Source organism: Bison bison, unplaced genomic scaffold, assembly GCF_000754665.1.
Source record: "Bison bison bison isolate TAMUID 2011002044 unplaced genomic scaffold, Bison_UMD1.0 scf7180017864213, whole genome shotgun sequence".
Classification (NCBI taxonomy): Eukaryota; Metazoa; Chordata; class Mammalia; order Artiodactyla; family Bovidae; genus Bison; species Bison bison.
In genome coordinates this window covers 1,302,859-1,327,790 of record NW_011494785.1, presented here as the reverse complement: position 1 = coordinate 1,327,790, position 24,932 = coordinate 1,302,859, and the positions used below count along the sequence as shown (strand labels likewise).

Here is a 24,932-nt window from a genome sequence, read left to right as displayed (position 1 = left end):
GGTCATGTATGGATGTGAGAGTTGGACTATGAAGAAGGCTGAGCACCAAAGAATTGATGCTTTTGAACTGTGGTGTTGAGAAGACTCTTGAGAGTCCCTTGGACTGCAAGGAGATCCAACCAGTCCTTCCTAAAGGAGATCAGTCCAGGGTATTCATTGGAAGGACTGATACTGAATCTGAAACTCCAATACTTTGGCCACCTGATGCGGAGAGCTGACTCATTTGAAAAGACCCTGATGCTGGGAAAGATTGAGGGCAGGAGGAGAAGGGGATGACAGAGGATGAGACAGTTGGATGGCATCACCGACACAATGGACATGGGTTTGGGTGGACTCCAAGAGTTGGTGACGGACAGGGAGGCCTGGCGTGCTGCAGTTCATGAGGTCGCAAAGAATCAGACACGACTGAGCAACTGAACTGAACTGAACTGAAAGGCATTTGATGTGTTTAATGAGGTAATTCAGCTGGGACAGTGGACACTTAAACAAACATCACTCGTCCTGTGTAATGAGTATTAGAAAGGGTAAGATTTAGGAGACGATGGTCAACCCAATCTGCAAGTTTTTCCTGGGGAAGAAATATATAAATGAATCAAATGACAAAAGATGAGCAAAGCAGCAGGAGAGAGAGAGTGCTGTGATGGGGAAAGGTGTGTGTTCTAGACACAGAGAATTATCTGTGCAACAGCCACAGACAGTGTGAGCATGGCTCATTGCAGGACTAAAAGGAATTCAAGATGTTTTGAATGTAGAGTAAGAGACAGAAAGTGATGGAAGATGTCTTGAGAAGTAGCCCAAGCTCATGAAGATGGCCTTTTAAGCCACCTGGATGCTGGGGTGCCAGTGACAGATCAGGGTCACAGAGGCTAGGACGGTTGCCATGGACACAAAGGGAAGCAGAGAGATGGCAACATGCTTCAGAGGTGGGGTTAAGCAAGTGGGGAACTGCAGTTGGGAAGGAAAGAGGGACCAAGGGTGACCTCTGGAGTCCTCAACCAGGTGTGTGGCTTGTTGCAGAGCTGGCTAAGCTGGGGGACACAAGAGAAGAGGGGGAGGACGTGTTGAGACGGAGGGTCTCATGAGACAGTGAAGTAGGGATGCCTGGTAAGCCTTGCTATATGTGGTCTTGTTCTTGTTTAGTTGCTCAGTCGTGTCTAACTCTTTGCAGCCCCATGGGCAATAGCCCGCCAGGCTCCTCTGTCCATGGGATTTCCCAGGCAAAAATACTGGAGTGGGTTGCCATGTCCTTCTCCAATATGTGGCCTGGAGCTCTGCAAACAGATAGAAGTTAGAGCTAGAGACCCAAGAACCATCACAGACAGAACAATAGAAACCCTCACAATAAACATGTCTGTGGGTGGAGTGGAGGGGAAGGAACCTTCCAAGGAGAAAAAACAGAAGGAAAGAGGAGTCACGGGAACAGATGCTCAACCATGAGACCCCACGGCCAATGTGGAGGGCAGATGGAAGAAAGACAGGGTGGTCAGCCGTGCGCTGCGCTGTGGGCAGGTCCCAAAGCCCATAAAGTTCTTACGAACCCTCTCCCTTCCCAGGAGCCTCCCTCCAGGAGATCCCAGTCCCCATTAAAAATATGAATAAAGGAAGTCCCTCCAGTGCAGGATTTACCAGGAATCCTGCACATTGTATCATACACAGATGGGCTGTGTGGAAAGCCTCAGATGGTGATTCCGACCGTACGATGCACTCCCTTGTTAAAATAACTCCTTTGATGTTACCCTTGTCTCCTTTTCATCTGCTCTTTCTCTGTCCCTTGTTAATGACAAGTTTTAGAAACTGTGTCCAGAACCCTGAGCCTTCCTCCTGTGTGTGCCCTACAGGCTCACCCTGAGACCATGGTGACCTTCGGTCACACTTTGCCTTCTTCCCTCGCCCCCAACGGGAGGAATCTGGGCCCCGGGCAGGCTTCCAATGCCCCTGGCTCCACAGACCTCAAGCCTCGTGAAAGAAGGCAGAACTGAGCCTGGGATGGGGCACAAGAAGAGAAACACATCAACCTCTGAGTTGTGTATTCCTCTTCTTGACATGGGACAGGATTCAAATTTGTTCCTTAAACCTCTGATTCACGGCCAGATTCCACTGTACTGAGGGGAACACACACCTCCCTCTCCTGTGATCGCTTTAAAGAGAGACTGTTTTATGTCCTGAAATATAAGACATCACATTTATCAAAAAAAGAAGAAAGTTTACAAAATCTTCCTGGCTGTGTCCAGGGGTATGTTGCAGCTGTTTGGGGATGTGATCTGGTGCTTCTAGAAAGAATAGGGACCAGGAGACATTTTGACAGTGGACCTATTAATCCATCTGCTCTGTCCATCCCAGACGTTACTTGGGAAAGAATCTGACACCTGAGAAAAACAGCGTTTACCCCTTTTTTCTCTCTCCCTCTCTTTCATACACACACACACACACACACACACACACACACACACATTCATCTCCATGAATGATAAAAGCCATTTTCTATTTGCTTCATGGGATACTGGAGATGAGTTCAAGATAAAATTATAGTGAAGCTGGGATGTACTGTGGTGTGTTTCAGGATCTAAAGGCCATTTTGCACAAACACAGGTGGGTGGTATGTGTGGGTGTGTGTGGGGGTGTGTGAGTGTGGTGAGGGAGATGAGGACAGCCCCCATCAAGGGACTCAGGAAATAAGTAGCACAGGATTGGATCCTGCCCTGCCGCCAGCTATATCTGAAGTCATGCCAGAAGGAGCTGCCAATGAGCATTATTCTGAGTCCCGTTGTGTTGAAAACCACCTGCCTCCCCTCTGGAAAGCACGTCACAACGTCAGGCCCAGGCAGCCTGGGGCTGACTGGCCAGACCACACAGCTTCGGTTTCATTCCTCATCATGTCCTCACTGGTTACAGAGTTGCCCCCAGTTTGGCTGCCTTCACTGAAAGCACTTCATTTTTACACCTCCAGGGACACGCTTCTGTTTGGATGGTGCCTAGACAGAGCTGGCCTTCCATGGGGGCCCTGACTGGGGCCCCTAGAAAATTTAGGGGTAACAAGGGAGAAATCTGGAAGCTAAAGATGCTTATCTGAGATCCCAAAGTGCAGGTGTACAGTATTCATGGACACACCTGGTATCTGTGCCAGCCTTGGGGAGATCCATGGGGTGAAGAGGCGAGAACATTACTCTAAGCCAATGTCTCCCAAGCAAAGGACAAGCTCCACTTGGAGTTCATGGCATGTTTTTGGAAGGTCTCTAGACTTGGTCTTGGGCTTCACTGGTGGCTCAGATGGTAAAGCGTCTGACTGCAATGCAGGAGACCCGGGTTTGATCCCTGGGTTGGGAAGATCCCCTGGAAAAGGAAATGGCAACCCACTCCAGTACTCTTGCCTGGAAAATTCCATGGACTGAAGAGCCTGGTAGGCTACAGTCCATGGGGTCACGAAAAGTCGGACACGACTGAGCGACTTCACTTTCACTTTCACTAGACTTGGTCTTACATCTCCTTAGAGGACCTGGGAGAATTATTCCCTTTACTGCTCTCAACCCATCCCTCTGATTGCATGCCTGGAGAAAACCCCAGTCCACCCCTGGTATGCCGTTAATAGCTCCACAGCACTTGCATGACTTCCTTTTCAATAAAGAGAATGCAAATCTTACACTAAGATCAATGATTAATAATGGATCATTTTTATTGTATTTCTTTCTACTGCTATTTGCTATTCAGGGTGACTGATAGGGTTAGTTTTCCATTTTCAGAAATGAGATGGACTTAAAAAGTGAATTGGTTTAGAGAAAATTAATATGCAAATAGCTGTTTAGGTAAATGTGAGTGAAAGTCACTCGGTCATGTTCCACTCTTTGTGTCTAGGTAAATAATGGAAAACAATTTAGAAGTTGCTGACAGTGACTAAAGATTGGGAAACAATCTAATAAAGAAGCCTGCTGGGCTGGTCGACTTGAGAAGCCACCAGAATTGTAGTGGTAGTGCTTTTTACAATACACAAGCATGCACGCATGCACACACAGGGAATCTAAGGAGAACACTGCATTCTCAGAGAGATAGATAAGTTAGAGCCAAGTACCTGGCTTACTAACAAAGGTCAGTTCAATAGTCTTTAACATTTTAAAATTTTCTTTGGACAAATCTAGAAAATTGCTTTCAGAAGTAGACAATGAATGTAAAAGATGATCAATCTTACATGTATAATCATATTTTTTACCAAGTATTCTTATTCAGTATGATCACCTACTTAACTCCTCAGACTTGCTTTTGTTTTTTAAAAATCAAGTCTGGCCTCTAAGATTAATATTAATCTCCGTGAAGGAAAAACAAAAATTGGATGCAGGTATCTGAAGGTACCTAAAGAGCCACCATGAGCCACAAGTCTTTGGTCCCAGAACAGAAGAGAAAAAAGTCATCCTGAGTCCTGACAAGGTCTCTTCCCTGGACTTGAAACACTCAGACAGCATGACTTGTAAACACAAAAGCCAATGACACTCGGGAACACCTTGGCTGCCTGTAACGCCCAAGAATGGCTCTTCCTTTCTCAGTTGCCCATGTTTTCTCTTTTCTAGAAAGCCGAGTGTATAAGCAAGATGTATTTTTACATAACCATGTATCTTTCTAGAATAACTTCCCCAAGGTTTTACAGTGAGTATTTTGTAATGCCTAGATTTAAAACCAGATCTGTTGACAAAAATCTCTATCCTACAGAGATGCACTGCCTCCATCAAAGAATTAAAAGCCATTAGATCCAGTTTTTATAATTTATAATATTCCTTCCTCACCATCAGGCTCAGCTGTCATTTCTCTTTTGCCTATTACAGACCCCCATTTTTTTCTTGCTTTACCTTATGTTTCTCAACTTTGTCATATATAAGGATACTGCCAGGTGCATGAACTTTGGGTTGGATGAGTCTAATCCACTGAGAGTGGGCTCTGGGTGGAGCGTGGAAGACCTATTAACCAAAATCACGGTGATTGCAGGTGAACAAATTCAAATCACAATCTGTAGAATTACTGAGAACTTTGCTTCCCTTGTGGCTCAGCTGGTAAAGAATCCGCCTACGATGCAGGGGACCTGCATTTGATCCCTGGGTTGGGAAGATCCCCTGGAGAAGGGAAAGGCTACCCACTCCAGTATTCTGGCCTGGAGAATACCATGGACTACAGTCCTTGGGGTTGCAGACTCGGACGCAACTGAGCTACTTTTACTTTCACTTTGAAGATAATAGACTGTAAGGCTTGGTGGAAGAAATTTTGCTCTACATCCCTGAATTCAGCTACCCGATTAGGCTATGCTGCTGCTGCTGCTGCTAAGTCACCTCAGTCGTGTCCGACTCTGTGTGACCCCATAGACAGCAGTCTTCCAGGCTCCTCCACCCCTGGGATTCTCCAGGCAAGAACATTGGGTTGCCATTTCCTTCTCCAACGCATAAAAGTGAAAAGTGATTAGGCTATATGTGTCCATTAACATACTAGAGATGATTAGATAGCATCACCGACTCAATAGACATGAATCTGAGCAACTCTGGGAGATAGTGAAGGATGAGGAGCCTGGCGTGCTGCAGTCCATGGGGTCACAAACAGTCAGACACAACTTAGGGACTGAATAGCAACAGACTAAGAACCAAAATGAGGGAAAAAGTCCTTCTGAAATAGAAGTGACTTGTCTTGGAATCAGCAGTGACCAGTTTCATTGACTAGAGGAGAGGTTCATAGAACGCTAGAGCTGAAATGACAATACCTTAGAGATTATTACATTACTACATACTAAATATATATTACATTATGAATTGTTAAATCCTTTTCATCAAGAGATGAGGACAGTGAGACATAGGAAGTGACTAGCTCATAGCTCTATGAATTACTATGCAAATACCACCAATTAAAGGGTGGCATATTAAACACACATCAAGCATAAGGAAGAAAATTTAGTCTGCAAGGAAAACAGCCGTGTGTAGGTTTCATCTGTCATGGAGCTGATGGAATTGATGGTTGGGGAACATCCAACACATGGCTGATTTCTTTCCTCTCTTACACTCTAAAAGGACTTCCGGATGCAGCGTGGATGGGCTAAGTGGTAGAACAGATGCCCGGGAAAGAAAAAACAGGCATCTCACATCCGCAAGCTGTATCTAATGCCATCCCATGTACTGGAAAGACAGGTGTTTCCCCCAGATGTTTGGAGGGTAGCCGTGGTGGACGGGCTGGTCTCACAGCTTCAAAGGGGCACATCTTTTTCCAGTCTGCCTATGTCCTGGATGTTGGTCCATAACAAATGTGTTCTCTCTGAGATGCTAAGCTCCAAGAGCACAGGCACCACGTGTCCCACCGGCGTTACTTGATGACTATCACGGAATGACTGTCAGTCAGAAAGCTGAGACCCAGGCATCATTTCAGAAGGCTGAGCTTCTCAAGACTGATGATTTCCTGACTGAGGACCGGAGGCTGGCTGAAGCAGACAGAGATGCCGGTCAATGTTCTCCTCCATCTCCTCCAAGAAAGATCACCTGCCCAAGTGCTCCCTGAGGCTGTCCCAGTGTGGGGACAGAAAAACAGCCGGACTGATGGTGGGTGATGGTGAGACCCATTCTGAGCACTGGGACGGCACAGTGTTCTGAGCGAATATGCAGGATTCTCATTAAAAAGGGTTTTCTTTCCAGATAACTTTGGTTTTCTCCGTTATAATTTTAGCTCTCTCTGTTTCTGAGAAAGACCAAAGAATAGCTTCCTCTGGGAACCTTTCAGGCAGTCAGTGACCAGGGTTGCTTTTCATGGAGAAAGGAGTTGGAACATATATATTTGCTAATTGCCCCAATCAGCTCAAGGAACCTAGGGCTCAGCGACCCTTAAGCAGACTGAGAGAGGTTCTGGGCTCCTGCCATGACCCTGGCATGCCCCAGGTCCCATCATGGGACCACCACAACTTCTCCTTTAAGCCACACGCGAGTTAGGAAGTGTTCTGATAAATCTGTATGTTGTTTGTTTAGAGAAGATATCCACACCCAGGGGAAACTGTTTCTTTAAATGGCAGACCAACTGGTTACATGTGACAGTGACAGCCTTCTTTCAAGACACAGACACAGTTGCCTGCTTATGAAGCCTTCCTTGACGGCTCTGAAATGCCTGGCCTTCACTTGTCTGAATTCTGACAGAGTCAAACCACACAGAGAACATGCAGTCACACACAGTCTATTCTGCCTCCCAAACTAAAAACACTCATCTCTGAGAAGGCAAGGACCATTGCATATATATTGCATACAAATCTTTTTTTTTTAAGACCGTAGATCTTCTTTTTAAAACATTTATTTGGCTGTGCTGGGCTTTAGTTGCAGCAGGCAGGATCTAGTTCCCTGACCAGGGATCAAACCCAGACCCCCTGCATTGGGAGCATGGAGTCCTAGCCACTGGACCACCAGGGAAGTCTCAAACATTTTGTGTATAGGTTAAACCAAGAGGCTTGTGTTACAGACTGACTGTGTCCCCTCCAAAATCCATATCATGAAGTCCTAACTGGCAATGTTATGGTATTAGGAGGTGGGGCCTCTGAGAGTTCATTCCGTTTAGATGGAGCTTCCCTGGTGGCTCAGAGGTTAAAGCGTCTACCTGCAATGCAGGAGACCTGGGTTCGATCCCTGGGTCAGGAAGATCCCCTGGAGAATGGAATGGTTACTCCAGTATTCTTGTCTGGAGAATCCCATGGACACAGGAGCCTGGTGGACTGCAGTCCATGGGATCACAGAGACAGATAGGACTACAGCAACTAACACTTTCACTTACTCGGTTTAGATTAGGCCATGAGGGTGGGGTCCCTTTTTGGGATTAGTGCCCTAATATTATAAGAAGAAGGTGCCAGAGCTCTCTTTCTCTCCATATATATACAGAGAATGGGTCACATGAGCTTACATGGGATGGCAGTCCTCATCAGAACCAAACTTGCAGCACCTTAATCTTGAACTTCGTGGCCTCCAGGGCTCTGAGAAATAAATGTCTGCACTAAGCCACCCAGTCAGTGTGATTTTGTTACAGCAACTCAAGCTGATGAAGACAGCTGGGAAGGCTCAGACTGCAGGTTTTGTGGGTTTAGCTCAGTGATATCCAATTCTCATTTTTCACTCTGAGCCATCTGAGCTGAGAGATGGAGGCAGTAGCATTCCCTGCAAGCCCTCCTGCAGTGTGGACAGTGTTGCTCCTGATCCTGTAGCACAGAGCCTGGCTCTCTATCCCTCAAATCTTATTCTGTTCATATTGTTCTCAAATTCCTTTGCTGCTTACACTAGTCAGAGTGGACTCCAAGGTCTGCCACTGAGACCCCAGCTCAATGACATGAACAAATATAGCTGGAAAGAAAGGGATTAAACCAGTTTCTTTACTGCAGGACTTCTCAGAACCATTCAAATAATACGCAGAGTAAATCTCCGAGAGGGAGACAGAGCAAGTGGCAGCATCTTCACTTAACCTTAAGGGGACTGTCTGGCAAACGCATCCCAGAATGGATGGAACCTTGCAGGTTTGCAAAGAACTCCAAGTCTGGTACAAACTGTCTGTCCAGTCCTTCTAAACAGGATTGGTTCAGCCTATAAGAGTTACCCCAATTTTCTCTGTCATTCCCTGGCTCTCTGATGCCAGGCTAGCTGAAAATATCCCCTGAAACAGATTTGTTTACACCAAAAAAATAAAATAAAAAGCCATAAAAACAAAAGGCAGAGAGAGCCACATTTTCTCTGCCTGAAGGTAGATCTTCACCTGTTGCATCCACTTTTGGGTCCAGTGGCTGTGTGTCTGTGTTTATTTTCATGACTATCTCAATGCAAAACCTAACGAAAGAAGGACTTGTATGACATCTGTATAAAACCATGTGGGAGGGGAAGGGAGAGAATCCACAGGAAAATCCAGCCTGTGTTTCACCAGCTATGCATCCTTCCCCTCTGAAGACCATGTGTGCTACAGTTCCTTAGAGATTTTTCTAAATGATTACATTGGGGTTCAGTCTTTCATATTCACCCATCTACTATAGTTCTTTTTAATTTGGGGGAACTCAGTTCCCCAACCAGGGATTGAACCTGAGCCTCCTGCAGTGGAAGCATGGAGTCTTAATCACTGGACCACCAGGGAAGTACCATCTACCATACTGAAAGGCTCTTTTACTTGCTCACTGGGAGGACACAGCATTGAAAGCATGATGCACTTTGAAGTCAGAGATATCTGACTCTCAGCTCTGTCCTTTACTGTTATGAGTACTAATTGTTGTTGTTTAGTTGCTCAGTCACGTTCGACTCTTTACAATCCCATGGACCGTAGCCAGTTAGGCTCCTCTGTCCATGGGATTCTCCAGGCAAGAATACAGGAATGGGTTTCCTTCTCCAGGGGATCTTCCCAACCCAGGGGTTGAATCCACGTCTCCTGCATTGCAGGCAGATTCTTTACCACTGAGTCATCAGGGAAGCAAGGGCTTAATCCTGCTGAGCCTCTAACATCCCAAATCAGATTGGCAAACAAAAAATGCAGGAGGGGTACTATGTCATGGGGAAGCTATTGGAGATCGGACAGAGGAGTGCTTCCTAGGTGACTCAGTGGTAAAGAATCCACCCGCCAATGCAGGAGACGCAAGAGACATGGGTTCTAACCTTGGGTCATGAAGTGACCTGGAGTGAAAAATGGCAACCAACTCCAGTATTCTTGCCTGGGAAATCCCATGGACAGAGGAGACTGGCGGGACTACAGTCTATGGGGTTGTAAAGAAGTTGGACACAACAGAGTGACCGAGCATGCACGGACAGAGGAGTGAACAGCCACCCTATCTTAGAAGAGCAGAGGCCCTGAGATCTTTCTGGAAGTCTGACTCTGCCAGGCTCAGCCCTAGCAGCCAGGAGAGGGGTGAGCAGAGCTCTTTACTCACGGGACTCCGATCTCAAAGATGTTGTTCTGGATCAACTGCTTCCCCAACATGATGATGCTGAGTTGGATGCACAGCTCCATGAGGCAGCCCCCGGGGGCGCACTGCAGGATGAGAAGATGCCAGAAGGGACATCAGTCAGGCAAGGGCATGAGCTAAGCCAAGCTGCAGTGCAGATATAAGCATGGGTGGGGCCGGGGCAGGAGGGACACCTATGAGCCACCAGCCAGGCAGGAAAAACCAGCAGCTATACTTGCCTCTTCCATGCGGTAACCATCAAACACATAAACGTAGCTTCCGGGTCTACCGACAAACCTGGAAGGGAGAAGTGTGGGAAGAGTTAGGGAAAGAAAGGAAGTCCGGGCTGCCCGAGGGTGTGTCTCCCCAGTGGACCAGTCACTGCCCAATGTCCTCCTAGAAAGAACTGGCCAGGGCAATGCTACTCCTCTGGGAAGGAGTTCACACCGGTTATCAGCTAACAATCACCCACCTTTGACTTGGTCACATCCCAGGGCAGAGGAGTTGAGGCCAGGTGTGGTGTGGAGTTGAGGCAGTCATGTGTGTGTGTGTGTGTGAGAGATCATTTCAGAGCCTAAACACAACAAAGTTCGGCTTGTCTTAGCAGGTACATGTGTGCTAAGTTGCTTCAGTCGTGTCCAACTCTCTGTGACCCTGTGGACCACGGTCCACCAGGTTCCTCTGTTCCTGGGATTTCCCAGCCAAGTGGGCTGCCATGCCCTCTTTGTCTTTAAGTGTACTGTCCTGCAACTTCCTCCGTCAACTGATTTCTATAACTATCCATTGGGATGGACATGTACAGACTGCTATAGTTTAAATGGATAATCAACAGGAACATACTGTATAGCACAGGGAACTCTGCTCAATGCTATGTGGCAGTCTGGAGGGGAGGGGAGTTTGGGGGAGAATGGATACATGCATACATATGGCTGAGTCCCTTCGCTGTTCACCTGAAACTGTCACAACATTGCTCATTAATCAGCTATACTCCAATACAAAATAAAATGTATTTTTTTAAAAAAGAATTGAGTTCTGACTGCAATTCCTCCACAAGGGCTTCTGATTTCCCAGGAAATAAAGGCCAAGATGGACTAAAACTGCAAGTGGAGATTCTTGGGACCAGAAACGAAAAATTCAGACTTCTTACTGAAAATACTAAAAGGAATGGAAGAAGCCTGTCTCATTCCTCTTCTAAGATCTAAGCGTTTAATATTAGGGAATAAGAAGATTGAGCAGGGAGGTGGAGAGGTACCAGCCAACCATGGAACCAGACAGGCCAATAGAAGAATCCTACTTTCTTGAAATGTTATCCGCTCACCCATCTCCTGAAATCTTGCTCATCTATTGGAGGCTCAGCTTGACTTCCCCTCTTGGTGCAGTCTTTCTGTCTCTGTTCATAATTAAGTGTTCCCCTAACACTTTCTTTCCACCTCTTCTTACAGCACTTACTGCAGACTGCAGTGTGCTGTTGCCAAGACTCTCTCTCTCAGTACACTACAAGTTTATCTAAGGGTCAGAGCCCTACGATTTTTTTTCCTGGAATATCATATGTATGCATGTTTCTATTTATATTAAATCTAGACATAAATCACCAAAGAAGTATATAATCATTAACATGGAGAACCTCTCTGCTACTATAATTTCATGAGCCTCAAGTGCAGAGGTCCTGAGAAGGAGTAGTGGTTTGGGTCACAAACACATTTATAGGAAATTATAAAGTATGCATGATGACAGTCTTGCTATCACTGCCTGCTTGATGAGCTCTCAGTTCTAAGGAAGCTTCCTGACTTAGCTGATGCCTAAGGGGAAATCTTGGAGGTTCCTAGCTGATCTGACCACAAATGATACTTATCAGAAGTGATTTATGCCCAGGATTATTATATAATAAAGAATATGACTGGTCATTGTCCTTGGTCCCTGGGAAGACTCTCTAAATTCTTGGGATTTCCTGATAGGAGTGTCTTTATTATTCTTGGTGGGCCCCTGGGAATAGACCTAAGTTTACGCTAATGAGGTAATTCTTTTTCTTTTTAAGATTTTTAAAATTGGAGTATAACTGCTTTATAATGTTGTGTTAGTTTCTGCTGTACAACAGCATGAACCAGCTGTATGTATACATATATCCCCTCCCTTTTGAGCCTTCCTCCCAGCCCCAACCCCCCATCCCACCCCTCATCACAGAGCACTGAGCTAAGCTCCCTGTATTACACAGCATCTTCCCACTAACTATTAAAATATATTTACACATGATATTGTATATATGTCAAAGCTACTCTCTCAATTCATGCCCCACCCTCTTCTTCCCCATCGTGTCAAGTCCTTTGTCTATATCTGCATCTCTATTCCTGACCTGCAAACAAGATCTGTACCATGTTTCTAGATTCCATACATATGCATGAATATATGATATTTGTTTTTCTATTTCTGACTTAACTTCACTCTGTATGACAGACTCTAGGCTCATCCACATCACTACAACTGATCTAATTTTGTTCCTTTTTACGACTATTATTCCACTGTATATATGTACCACAATTCTTCATCCATTCATTCAGGATCATGGAGGCCAATGCCAGAAAGACCAACCACATGATTAATGAGTTGGGGCTTTGAGCCAAGTAAAGGCAGCCTGACCTCAGGTGAGAGAGAGGGACTGAAGACTAAGTTCAATTACATGAGCCATGATTCATTCAATGATGCCTGGATAATGGGATCCCAATAAAAACTCCGGACACTGAAGCCTGGATGAGCGGGTGGTGGTGCACGTCGATGTGCCAGGAAGCGGACATCCTGAGGACATGTAAGCTTCTTTCCAGGATGCTCCTAGGCCTTGCCTTAGGTGTCTCCCATTTGCCAGTTCAGACTTGTAACCCTTTGCTGTAATAACACTGTAACTTTAGGGACAGCACATCCCAAGCTCTATTTAGCTGTTCCAGTGAATTATCAAACCCTAGGGGTCAGTGGTTGTAGCCAGTTGGGCAGAACCATCAGTGACCTGAGAGTCCCAGAGCTTGCAGTAGTGTCTGAAGTGAGGGCAGTCTTGTGGGAGACTGTATCCTAATCTATGAAGTCCACATTGGCCTGGGTAGATAGCATCAGACCTGCATTGCAAGACCCAAGAATCACTGGCTGGACATGAAATTTTCTCCTGCCATGTCCTCAACTTGAGAGACACACATTCCTCTAGGATTAACCCTTCAGGGCCAGAGCCAAATAACTGCAGATTTCCCCATGTTATCAGAGTCTGAAGATGCTAATCCAACATGATTAGTGCAGTCAGGTGACAATGCGAGTGGGACACGGAGCTGAAGATGTAACTGACAACGGGGACAGGCTGGCCCTAGTGGAGGACTGTGTTTGTGACCAATTGCCCTTTTGCGTATGACACCAAGGTACTCACCTTCCCTTGAAAAAAGCCACATAGAAGATGGGTGAGTAGGCATTGACAAACTTCAGTAAGAAAGCCTTGAGGATCAGGCGCTCTTCAAATGTCTGCTCTGTTTTTGGAACCTCTGAAAGGGAAGATCAAAGCTGATCAGAGAGATTTCTCACCTCCTTAGAGTGGTGACCCTGTGACACGAGCCATTATCTGTCCGTTTACTCCTCCGGAGTAGAAACCCAGAGATCCATTGCTCTGTGACATTAGAACTGACTTCCTCTGTGAGGTCCCAAGTGGTTTACCAGGTACAGAAGGTCAAGAGTATATAGGATCAATACATGTCTCTTTTCACTTCCCTCCTCTGATCCATGAAAGTGACAATCTCGCACAGTGCTCCTCAAAGAGAGTCTAAGCAAGAAGAATATCCGCCCACCACCCCTGCTTCATCAAGAGGAATTCAGCTTTTACCGGCACAATCGTCACTTTCAGAAGATTTTACTAGAACAAACATCCCTGACAAAATGGTTTGTTAACCAGTGAACAGAAGTCAAGAAACACTGAAGGCTTGGCTTGGGCACCAGGGCATTGCTCCTCTTTCTCTCTTCCTTTGTCTTTAGCAGGAAAGCCCTCCCTGTATGTCCTTGGCACAGGTTGAGACATCTTGAGTCCATTCATTCAAATGATGGAAGCTCATCAGATAAGCAAATAAAACAAACACAACTTGAGTCTAAGGTCTCAGGCTTAGGGGTCATGGCATTCATGGGTTCTATCAGGTCCAAGCAGGGAGTCAACCAATGTTCCCAGGAGACCCTGAGAAACACTGAGCAGAAACCTCATTGGTGCCTTCAGAAGACTCGAGACCCATGGAGCTCCATGGACAGCTGATCAGAGAGCTCAGAGGGGTCTACACAGACTGACAAAGAGCTTCGCAAAGAGAAGAGGTTACTGGGCCACGCTCCTCAAGGACAAAGAAAGCACTAACCCTACATCATGTGCGTCAGTGATGACTAGAGCCACCCCGGACTGTGCACCCTGAGAGGACTCAGGATGAAGAACACAGGGTCCTGGCTCCAAGTAGCTGAGGTGCATGTCAAAGGGATGATTTCAATGAGCCCAGACATACGTAGAAAAGCACTAGCTTCATTAACTCGAGGTATCTATTTTTCTTTAACTGCTGCTGCTGCTGCTGCTGCTGCTAAGTCGCTTCAGTCGTGTCCGACTCTGTGAGACCCCGTAGACAGTCTCCTACCAGGCTCCTCTGTCCCTGGGATTCTCCAGGCAAGAACACTGGAGTGGGTTGCCATTTCCTTCTCCAATGCATGAAAGTGAAAAGTGAAAGTGAAGTCGCTCAGTTGTGTCTGACTCTTAGTGACCCCATGGACTGCAGCCTACCAGGCTCCCCCATCCATGGGAGTTTCCAGGCAAGAGCACGGGAGTGGGGTGCCATTGCCTTCTCAGTTTCTTTAACTAACAGTCATCTTTTGCTGTTCTACTACCTGGTTTTTGTTGCAGAATTTCCTATTTATCCTGGCTCCTCCCTCACCTCTTCAGAGCAATCTCTCAGAGCCATCTGAGAGGCTGCCTCTCGGGCTTAAGTCCTCAGAAAGTCCACCAAAAAAAAAAAATTCTCAAATTTTACATTTTTTTTCAGTCAACAAAAGGAAGCAAGGAAATAAGGAGGGAGGGAAGGAAGGAGGAAGGGAGGGAGGGGGCATTTTCAACAGGAATTTGAACCTTTGCCCCATGACCCTGAAGCAATCAATTCAGTAATAACTTAACCACATCTTGTCTCTCACTTTTAAGTATTTTGGGGGTAAGAAAATGAAAACCAATGTCACCTGAAAAGTAATCAGGTGATATTACTTAATCAGGTCTGAGGATCTGAAAATCTGGAAAAGTCACCTTGTAAATGTGGCTAGAAGGGGATTAGGAACGAGGTCCAGAGAGGCACGTGTCTTTGATTTTCTTTTATAATCGCCTTTGAACTCTTGGTACTCAGATCTCCCAATTCACACAGGAATTTCCTCCAAGCTCTCTGGAAGGAGAATCTGCTCCCTTCAGAGCATTTTGCTCCAACTAAAAATGAGTGGCTCCCTTCTTCCATCCTAATAAATCATGGGCCTGGTTATTATTCATTAGGATTATTTCTATAAACAGCCCGTGCCTATGCTTTTAGGGCCATGAGCCATCATAAAAAATGGGCAAGTCCAATAAACAATCCAAATCTACTTGATAGCCCACTAAATCAGCTGGGGGCCCACGGCAGAGAAGCTATGAGGCCTGCTGGGTGCTCTGCTGAGGCTTCTGGGGAAAGGAGGCCCCCGAGGGAACACATCCCCAGGGGAGGGAGGAAGTTGGGGCCCTGGAGCACCAACTTTGGGTCTCGCTTTTAAAATTGAAGTACAGTGAGTTGATTTACAACGTCATGCCTATCTTAGAACGGGTCTCTTTCAACAGCCAACATAAGGATCCTCACCTGCCTGGGGCAGCAAGATGCAACAGGTTTTGCAGGGTCCCCTCAGGGTGGAATGATGTCTACAGGACAACTAGGGCACTTTAGAACACTGGGCACCATCCTGATACAGAATCCGGAGTGGTCCACATCTGAGTCCATGAGAAAACAGCCCAGCCTTGTGTTTCATAAAACTTCAAATAAAGTGCCTTTAGACATCAACTGCTTCCCAGGTGGCTCCATGCTTCCCAGGTGGCTCCATGGTAAAGAACCCATCTGCCAAGCAGGAGATGCAGGCTCCATTCCTGGGTCGGGCAGATCCCCTGGAGGAGGGAATGGCAACCCACTCCAGTATTCTTGCCTGTAGAATCCCATGGACAGAGGAGCCTGGCAGGCTATAGGCCATGGGGTCACAAAGGTTCAGATATGACTGAGCAACTAAACAACAAGACAGATGGAGAGGAGGAGTCAACATGGAGAGAGTGTGAGAAGGCAGAACTCAACCCCTCTCCACCTTCACAGGCTCCTGAAACCTCACCTCCCCCAGGAAGCCACCCCAGGTTGACTGGAGGCCATCTGAATTTCAGCAGCTGGAGTGGATTTTGGACAAAGGGCAGGCTTTAGGACCAGGAGGGACCATGAATGAGATAGAATTCCTGTGCGGCACCCTTACCCTTCTCCCTTTCTTTTAAGTGTTAAACCTCTGGTGCATTGTGTCATGAAAAAATATGAGTATAAATGACCCAGCTGTAAACTGCCTTGGAAAATAATTAGTATGAAAGCCCAAGGGAGTCCCAGGGGGCCAGCTCAGAATTCAAAGTCCCTGGAGTGCCATCCTCGTCATATGGAAACAGCACGACGAGCAAGGGGGTGTCGGCTGTGGAATCCGAAGTTTGGAAGAGCAACTCATCCGAACGGGGTGTCCCCAGCGATCCAGCAGATACAGATCCATGGCAGCAACCAGACAAACTGAGGCGACTTCCAGGTGTGAATTTCAGCCACTTCCAGCCCTCACACCACTCTGGGGTGGGATGGAGGCTGAGTCAGAAAGCAAAGGTGCCACACGCTTCCCACTTCTCCCCCAGGGCAGATCCAGCTTTTGCAAATAGCAGTGTTTCCTGACAGCCCAGCCATCTGGCCTTCCCTCCATTTGTGTGTGTGCACGGGTTTATGTTTATGTGGGGGGTGTGGGGGTGGGAAAGGGGGCAGCCCCAGCCTCCTGTGTGATGTTGCTGCCTTGTCTTTGCCACAGGGAGGGAATCACCCTGGCAGAAGCCAGCCAGCTGGGTAACCAGGCAGCCAGTGCACTGCTCGAGGGCAAGACTATGGATGGGTGTTCCTGAGACACTCCTGGAGCCCTGGAGAGATTCCAGTACACGGGGCCCCATGCTTAGAGTCAGGAAGATGACAGAGACCCCCCCAAACAAAGGGACTGGAGACCTACTGTGCACTAGCAGTCCAGCCCAAGTGTCAGCTCCCTAGGACATGTCTTCTCTCTTTTTCTGTTGGAGAATCACTGCTTTACAATGTTGTGTTAGTTTCTTCTGCACAAGGAAGAAAATCAGATATATGTATACATATACATATATGGGTTCAAACCCTGGGTCAGGAAGATCCCTTGGAGGAGGAAATAGCAACCCACTCCAATATTCTTGCCTGGAGAATCCCATGGAGCCTACAGTCCATAGGGTCGCAAACAGTCGAACACGACTGAGCACACACAGCATATATATATATATATCCCCTCCCTCTGGAGCCTCCTCCCACCGTCCCCCATCCCACCCCTCTAGATCAACACAGAGCACCGGGCTGAACTCCCTGTGCTACACAGGTGCAGTCTAAAGCCACAAACACCTGCTGTCAGGCATTCTATTAGACCTTTCACGTGTACACGTGTTTCTCTTCTTTGGTGAAACAGGCTCCACCAAGCTACCTCAACATCTCTGATGAGCCCTCTTTCTTAGAAGGCTGGGGTGGCATCACTTAGGGTGATGAGTACCCCTATCTTATAGTCACCGAGGGTCACCTCCCTCAAAAAGAGCTGGGATGAGGGATCATCCAACCTACTGTGTTTTGAAAGTTTATGAGGACAGGCTGTACACAGCTAGGGTGGGATCCAGGGAGCAGGGAGTCCGGGTCTGTGTGACAGATGACAGCATGGGGGTGGGGATACAGGTGTTATATGTCTGAAAGCAGGGCACCCTCATAGCCGTAGACCCTCGATGGGGAGGACCGAGCTTCCTTGAAGGGCCCAGTGGCCAGTCCGGGACCGGCAGTGAGAACGGACCAGCTCAGCAGTGGTCCCGCCTTCCCTGTCTGATGGGACAGGCCAGCATCCAGCAGCAACGAGCTGTAGCAAGGAGACATGGGAGTGAAGGGCTGGTCACACTCCAGGGAATGTCCCTGTTTAAGCATGGATGTTGGCCTGACCTGGTATAAATGATCAGCATCCCAGTGGGAAACAGAATTCACCCCAGAAGGTTCAGAGGAAGGGATGTTAATGAAGGCACAGTTTTGCTAGAGGTGGGGTGAATCAGGGAGAAATGGCCCCAATTCCATCTCCTCTACCCGCTAAGCTCCTTCCACTGCTTCCCATCGGCTGAACCCAGCCCACTGTCAGGCTTGGGGTGCCCATGATACAATCTGCTGGGCCTCAGGTCACAGACCTCAGCAGAGAGGTGGGGAGAAGGGGCCTGGAGGGAAAACCTGGCCAACAGAGCATGATCACTCTCTTTCTTCTCATGGATTAAGGCGTGGGTTCTTAGAAAACTCAAAAAAAGGGAGAGGAACGTATGAGCTTCTTGCTAAAAGGAGAGATAAGTGCTCAGGGATTAACTGAAAAAATGAGAGATAATGTTCGTAGCTACAGCTCAAGTTTGGAAGGAATTCTTGCCAGTTATTTAAAAAAAAAAAACTATTATAAGTAGCAGTGTTACTAATAATAGTTCCATGTAACTGGAATGAATTGTTCTACAAACTGGGCTACAGGCATGCTCACGTCGTTTGCATTATGAGCAGCAGCCCCCCACCATCTTTCGGCTTCCCAGACAAAATGTACAGTTCCTGCTCGCCTCACAGAGGGGGCCTCAGACAATGGCAAAATCAACTCTGGCCACACTCTTCCCCTGGCCCCCGACACACGATGGGCCAGAGGCCACCCAGGGAGTCAGGAGATGGTGGCAGAGCAGGAAGACAACCCAGCAGACCTGACTCTCGGGCCAGATTTCAAATTACCAGCACTGTAGTCTCCCCGCCAGGAAGGCCTAGGGCCCAGCCCAGCCCACATGCGGCCACACGCATCCACAGACATGCACATGCCTCCACATGTATCCACATGTACCCACCCACATCCTCACATATCCACATGTATCCACGTGTCCACACGCATCCACATGCATACACACCCCCACATACATCTACACATATCCACATGCATCCATACATATCCAGACACACCACCACATCTACATGTAACCACATGTATCCACACACATCCACCTGCCACCCATGTGCATCCACACGCATCCACATGTATTCCCATGTACCCACACGCATATATACACAGCCACACGCACCCGCACATGTCCTTGCTCCGAAAGCCCACTCCTGTGCAGACTCTAGCTGCGGGGAAGCTGGCTCCCCTTGCACTGGTGCCTGGAACCCATACAGCAGCCCTCCACCCTGCGCTCTGAAAACACACGTTGTCCACATCTGATGGGAAATTAGATCCATTCCTGTAAACCCAAAACATTCCTCTTTAAAGAATCTGTGCGGTCCGGACGGCCTCTGGTACTGAGGTTCCCCCCGCCTCTTCCTTTCCTCCCCATCGCCTCTCCTTAGCGGTCAGATACAGCCTGTGCAGAGGATGGCTTAGAGCCGATGCACAATTCTAGACTCAGGACTTCCTGGTGGTACTTCAATTCTTCAAAGAAAAAAAAAATTTTCATTTAAAAAGCAAGTGGGACCCCAAAGTTGGTGAACCTGCAGAGGTCTGCTCCTGCCTGCAGGCCTGCATGGAGCAAGGGGCTTGCTCCCACTGTCTCCTCCCTAATCCCCAGAGACCACCCCCCTCTTGCCCCCCGAACCATGCCTCGCAACCAGCCATCCTCAAGGGTGGGTGCGTCGATTTTAAAATCCTCTGGAACCTCTGGTGTGTTTTATTCTCCTTTCCCTGCACTTTTAGAATTCCCCAAGGCAAAAGGACAGCTACGTATTACTGGACAGTGGACTGCTATGGTCTCAGCAAGGACACAGAAGCTTCACCGCTCAGTCAGAGGCCCCTGGGCCTGTGGGAGGGTCGAGACCACCGCACCCTCAGGGCTGTTCTGAGGATTCAATATACTAACATACATAGTGTGCTTAAAGCAGAGCTTGGAACAGGGTGTGTGTGTGTGTGTGTGTGTGTGTGTGCGTGTGTCTATACACACATGCCACTACTAACCATGGGCCTTGGTGGAGTTTCTAAACCTCTTCAGACTCCTCATAAATAAAATGAAAGAAACGACCAGGGGCTATTGTGAAAATTGGATGAAACGCTGTATGTACAATGCCCGCCAGGAACACAACGGGTGTCAGAAAATCAAGTCCTTTCTTCTCCTCTCCCTCCTTCCGGCGTGTCCCTGCCCCCAGGATAGCGATGCTCAGGAGCAGGGTACTAGTGCTATTTAAACAAGTCACAAACGCAGCCTCTTCCGAAGAACCGGAGGCTTTGATCTGACACAATAATTGTGTGTCAGGGACTCACAGTGAGCCCGACCCTGTAACTAGGAGAGGCTTGGTGAAGTGTAAGGAGGAATCTGTAGCCCCACACACAATCCAGAACTAGGCAGAGTTTTGGAAGGGAGAACAGGAGGAGGGATGGGGGAGGAGGAGGAGAAAGAGGAGAAGGAGTTGGAGGAGCTGGACTTAGGGAACCATGTTAATGAAGACAAGCTGATGGCAGCTGGATCATTCAGCCATGAAGCTTGGTGTCAACCCTGCCTGCCTCACTCAGCCTCGAGCTAGAGGTCATCCCCGCAACTAGAGGATGAGCAGGGGCCCCTTCCAGGCCGAGCCAGATCCAGGCCCATGTGGGTCACGACAAGACCCTGGGCATCCTGCTCCACAACAGGCAGACTCAGAAGCTTGCCATCAAGGGCACAGTGCACCCCATGCCCTGACCCACGGAGGAAGCTGCCATGGTCTGAATGTCTGCATTCCCCTAAATTCACAAGTTGAAATCCTAAGCCCCCAGAGGGGATGGTATGAGGGGGTGGGGACTCTGGGAGGTGCTTAGGTCATAACGGTGGAGCCCTCAGGAATGGGATTGTGAAACTGGAAGCGTTAATTGCTCAGTCATGTCCAACTCTTTGCGACCGCATAGTCTGTGGCCCACCAGGCTCCTCTGTCCATGGGATTCTCCAGGCAAGGATACTGGGGTGGGTTGCCATACCCTCCTCCAGGGGATCTTCCTGACCCAGGGATCGAACCCACGTCTCCTGCATTGCAGGCAGACTCTTTACTGCTGAGCCACCAAGCAATGGGATGAGCACTCTTATAAAAGACCCCGTGGTGCTCCCAGCCCCTTCCACCACTTGAGGACACAGCAAGGAGGTAGCCATCAGCAGCCCAGAAGAGGCCCTTCACCAGGAGCCGTCTACACTGGTGCCCTCGTCCTGGACTCCAGAGCCCTGAGGCATGAGTTTCTGTTTGTCAACCATCCAGTCCATGGTATTTTGTTATAGCGGCCAGAACAGACTGAGACAGAAGCTATCCTTGAGCTGATCTTCCTGGTGACCCCAGGGTCTTGCCTCAGACCGTGACCTCCCAAGATGCCAAGCCCCCTCCTGGTCCTGCCCCGTTCTTGCTTCCTCCCTCCTCCAGGAACTGGATCCTGTCCCTGTGACACCCTGTGACCCCTCCAGGATAGAACACATCAGCAGGGACTAAGACAGTCCTTGCCCTGCCTATTCATTGAGACTCACAAACGTCAGGGACTGAAGCTTGTGAACCGGGCCACACACTTAGCACAGTGTGCCTTGGCCAACAAGGTCTCAAAGCATCTCTGTTTCCCTAGCAACCCCGTCCCCCAGTCGCGGGCTTCTGCTCAGTCCTTGAACCACCAGGACCTCGTCACCTCCAGATGGTGTGTCTTGTGCCCGAGCCCACGACTGCTGTTATCCTGGTCACCAGGAAGACATTCTCTGTCTTTATCTATCACTGTGGAGCCCATCCATCACACTCAAGGCAGTCAACAAATTCTGTCTTTTGTCATAAATATTTGTGGCAAGATGGACCTCAGCTAGGCCTAGACCAGGGCCAGTCCAGGGACCTCCCAGGGAATGAGTCTTCCATCGCCCAGCTTTGCGAGAAACACTCAAGAACTCTTGGGGTTGTTTACCCCAGCTGTTTGCACCTGGTGAGCAAAGCACATGGTCACCACCTCCTCATGCACCAGGAGACCAGGGGCAGGATGCCAGATGGGCATTAAAGCCAGCGTGAGAAGGCAGAGGGAGCCCCTGAGCTTGGCAGGACCCTCATTCCACCAGGTACCTTATCCTCAGTTTCATGTTCCTTACAGGCCTGGGGGCTCTGAAACCACACCTCTGCCGGCAGGTCGGCTGGTCACCCTGCTGTGTGTGAGCGTCTCATTAGTGTGTGAACTCTGCCAGTAAGAACAACTCTTGTCTTTGGATCTCTTTGTCACATCTTCCAGTCACTCCTGCATCATGGCAACTCTGCGTTTTCCTGGTTCATCCCCCTCTCTCTCTCCTTTTAAGTTGGCTGCACCCGGCCTTAGATGGGACACATGGGACCTTCAGCTGCGGCATACAGGATCTTAGGTGCAGCATGCGGGGATCTAGTTCCCTAACCAGGGATCCAACCCAGGCCCCCTGCATTGGGAGTGTGGAGTCTTAGGCACTGGACCACCAGGGAAGTCCTTCCCTGGTTCATTTTCACATTTCCTCAAATCCTTTGGTCAGCAGGCAGGGTTGAAACCACGAATGCATAAAAGCTTGCTTTAGCCTCTCCTGTGGCCTACAGAATACCTTGCCTGATGGTACTCCTTGAAAAAAAAAAACTGAATGCGTGAGTGAAAAGAGAGATACATTTCACCCATAAATGCACCAACCACCGTGGGCTAAGATCTACTAGGGAGCAGGCTGGGGAGGAGAGAACTGAGATATCAGGCGGAAGGGCAGTTCTCCAGGGCAGTGTGGCCTGGCTGGAGTGAGTGGCAGAGACCTTTCTTGGTCATGGAGTGTCCACAAGCTTCCACACGTTTCCAGTCTCTTCCTGATCAGGCTGCTTTTAGCCAGCGTGCTATGGGCAGAGGTGATGAACCGTCCACCACTGTGACAGCCTCCACATGACCTTTCAGCACTCTCTGTCCCTAACAGGTGCCCACTGCCATTAGTGAAACCTTTCTGAAATTCTCTGCACCCCCAGAAAAGGCTCCCTTGAAGAGGGGGGTTATCTGGTCAAGTGTCCACTTCCAACTTGATAGCACATTAAAAACATCCCTTCACGAATTCCGCTCCCCTGAGGTTACTGAGAGGCTGAGACCATTGGTCGCTAGACTCAGTGAGGGAAAGAGATGCCTCCAGGCCACCCAGGATAAAGACAGTGAGGAGAGGGTCTCAGCTCCCTGCAGCCCCCTCCCCGCCACGTCCCATCTAAGAAGCACAAGTGCCGGAAAGTGGTGCTCAATCAACAGCAGCTTGTGGCTCGAATGACACGTCTGAACGCTGAGGCCACTGCATTTTTCTCACTGGCTGGGAGCTTGGGAAGCCCGATACACTCCTTTGAAGTCTGCTCAGAGCCTGGGGAATGCATGGATTTGTGGGGGCCTCTGACAATATGGGGCAGATAAGACCCTCTTGGGCTCAAGTATCAAGAGACTTTCCCAACTTTGTAAATGTTGCTGGGAAAATAAGAAGAAAGAGAACGTGGCCTTTTTTTTTTTTTAAGCAGGAAGTGTTGAAGCCCTTTTGCTTCTAGGTTAGGCTAAAAAGAATAGCATGCTTAGTGGCTAAGTTGTGTCCAACTCTTTGTGACCACATGGACTGTAACCTGCCAGGCTCCTCTGTGCATGGGATTATCCCAGGCAAGAATACTGGAGTGGGGTGCCATTCATTTCCTTCTCCAGGGGATCTTCCCGACACAGGGATGGAACCCACATCTCCTGCACTGGCAGGTGGCTTCTTTACCACTGAGCCACCAGGGAAGCAGAAAGAACAGACCCCATGACTCTCTTGGGGGATACAGAGGCCATCAACTTGGGCCGGGGGACTACTGATTGAGAATATTCCAGGAAGGATTCCTGCCTGGTCAGGACACACCCTGCACCTTCTCGTTTCTCCGCTTCAAGTGCTCTGGACTTCCTTTGCTTTATGTTGGGTCACTGCCGCCAGAAACCCTGCACACACTGAACTGACCTCACCCTAGGGGGTCCCAGGGGAGCATGGGAGGTGGCGACTCCGTACCGATTTTGGTGAGCCACTTGGCCACGGCACCGTAGATCTCGTCCAGAATGAGAATGACCACCAGGTTGATGATGACTGCCGTGGCCGTCACTGTCACCCGGACGTTGGAGCGTGTGGCCTTGTTGAGAGAGAGAGCAGCCGCAGTAGTGATGCGATAGACGATGACCCCAAAGACGATGGAGAACGTCAAGGCGATCTGTTAGGGAAAACAGGGAGAGTCACAGGTCAGTGGACAGCCGCTGCCCACCTACGGCTAGATTCTGTGCCACATCAGGTAGTGTTAACCTAGGGGACAGCAAGGCACTGCCAACCCCGGAAACTCACGCAAATTCCTGCACGGGGCATTTTCCAGGAGAGACTGTCTCTCCCTTTTACTAGATTCCAAATGGCCTATAACACACAAGCACACACACACAGAGTAAGGTTACCAGTGGGGGGCAGGGCAATACAGGGGTGGGAAAAGAGTTATTATGGAATTATATTAAATCATGTGTGTGAAACTTCTGGAAATTGTAAAGCATCATAGAATTTAAAAATTTCTCATTCAATTACAAGAAATTGTAAAATTTGTTGTTTAGTCTCTAAGTCACGTCCAACTCCTTGTGACCCCATGGACTGCAGCACGCCAGGCTCCTCTGTCCATACCAGAATAGAGATTCCCTGATAGTTCAGTTGGTAAAGAACCCGCCTGCAATGCAGGAGACTCTGGTTCAATTCCTGGCTTGGGAAGATCCACTG

General features: G+C 48.5%; 1 protein-coding gene across 1 annotated transcript in view; it reads right to left on the bottom strand.

The window, feature by feature from the left end:
* Positions 1–24,932, bottom strand: part of ANO2 (anoctamin 2, calcium activated chloride channel) — a 339,922-nt gene that overhangs the window by 45,532 nt on the left and 269,458 nt on the right. The window contains exons 18-21 of the mRNA XM_010844983.1: positions 24,195–24,390; positions 13,299–13,410; positions 10,138–10,195; positions 9,884–9,984 (exon numbers count right to left, since the gene is read on the bottom strand). Of these exons, the coding sequence (XP_010843285.1) occupies positions 9,884–9,984; positions 10,138–10,195; positions 13,299–13,410; positions 24,195–24,390 (467 nt within the window). The remainder of the gene's footprint in view (positions 1–9,883; positions 9,985–10,137; positions 10,196–13,298; positions 13,411–24,194; positions 24,391–24,932) is intronic.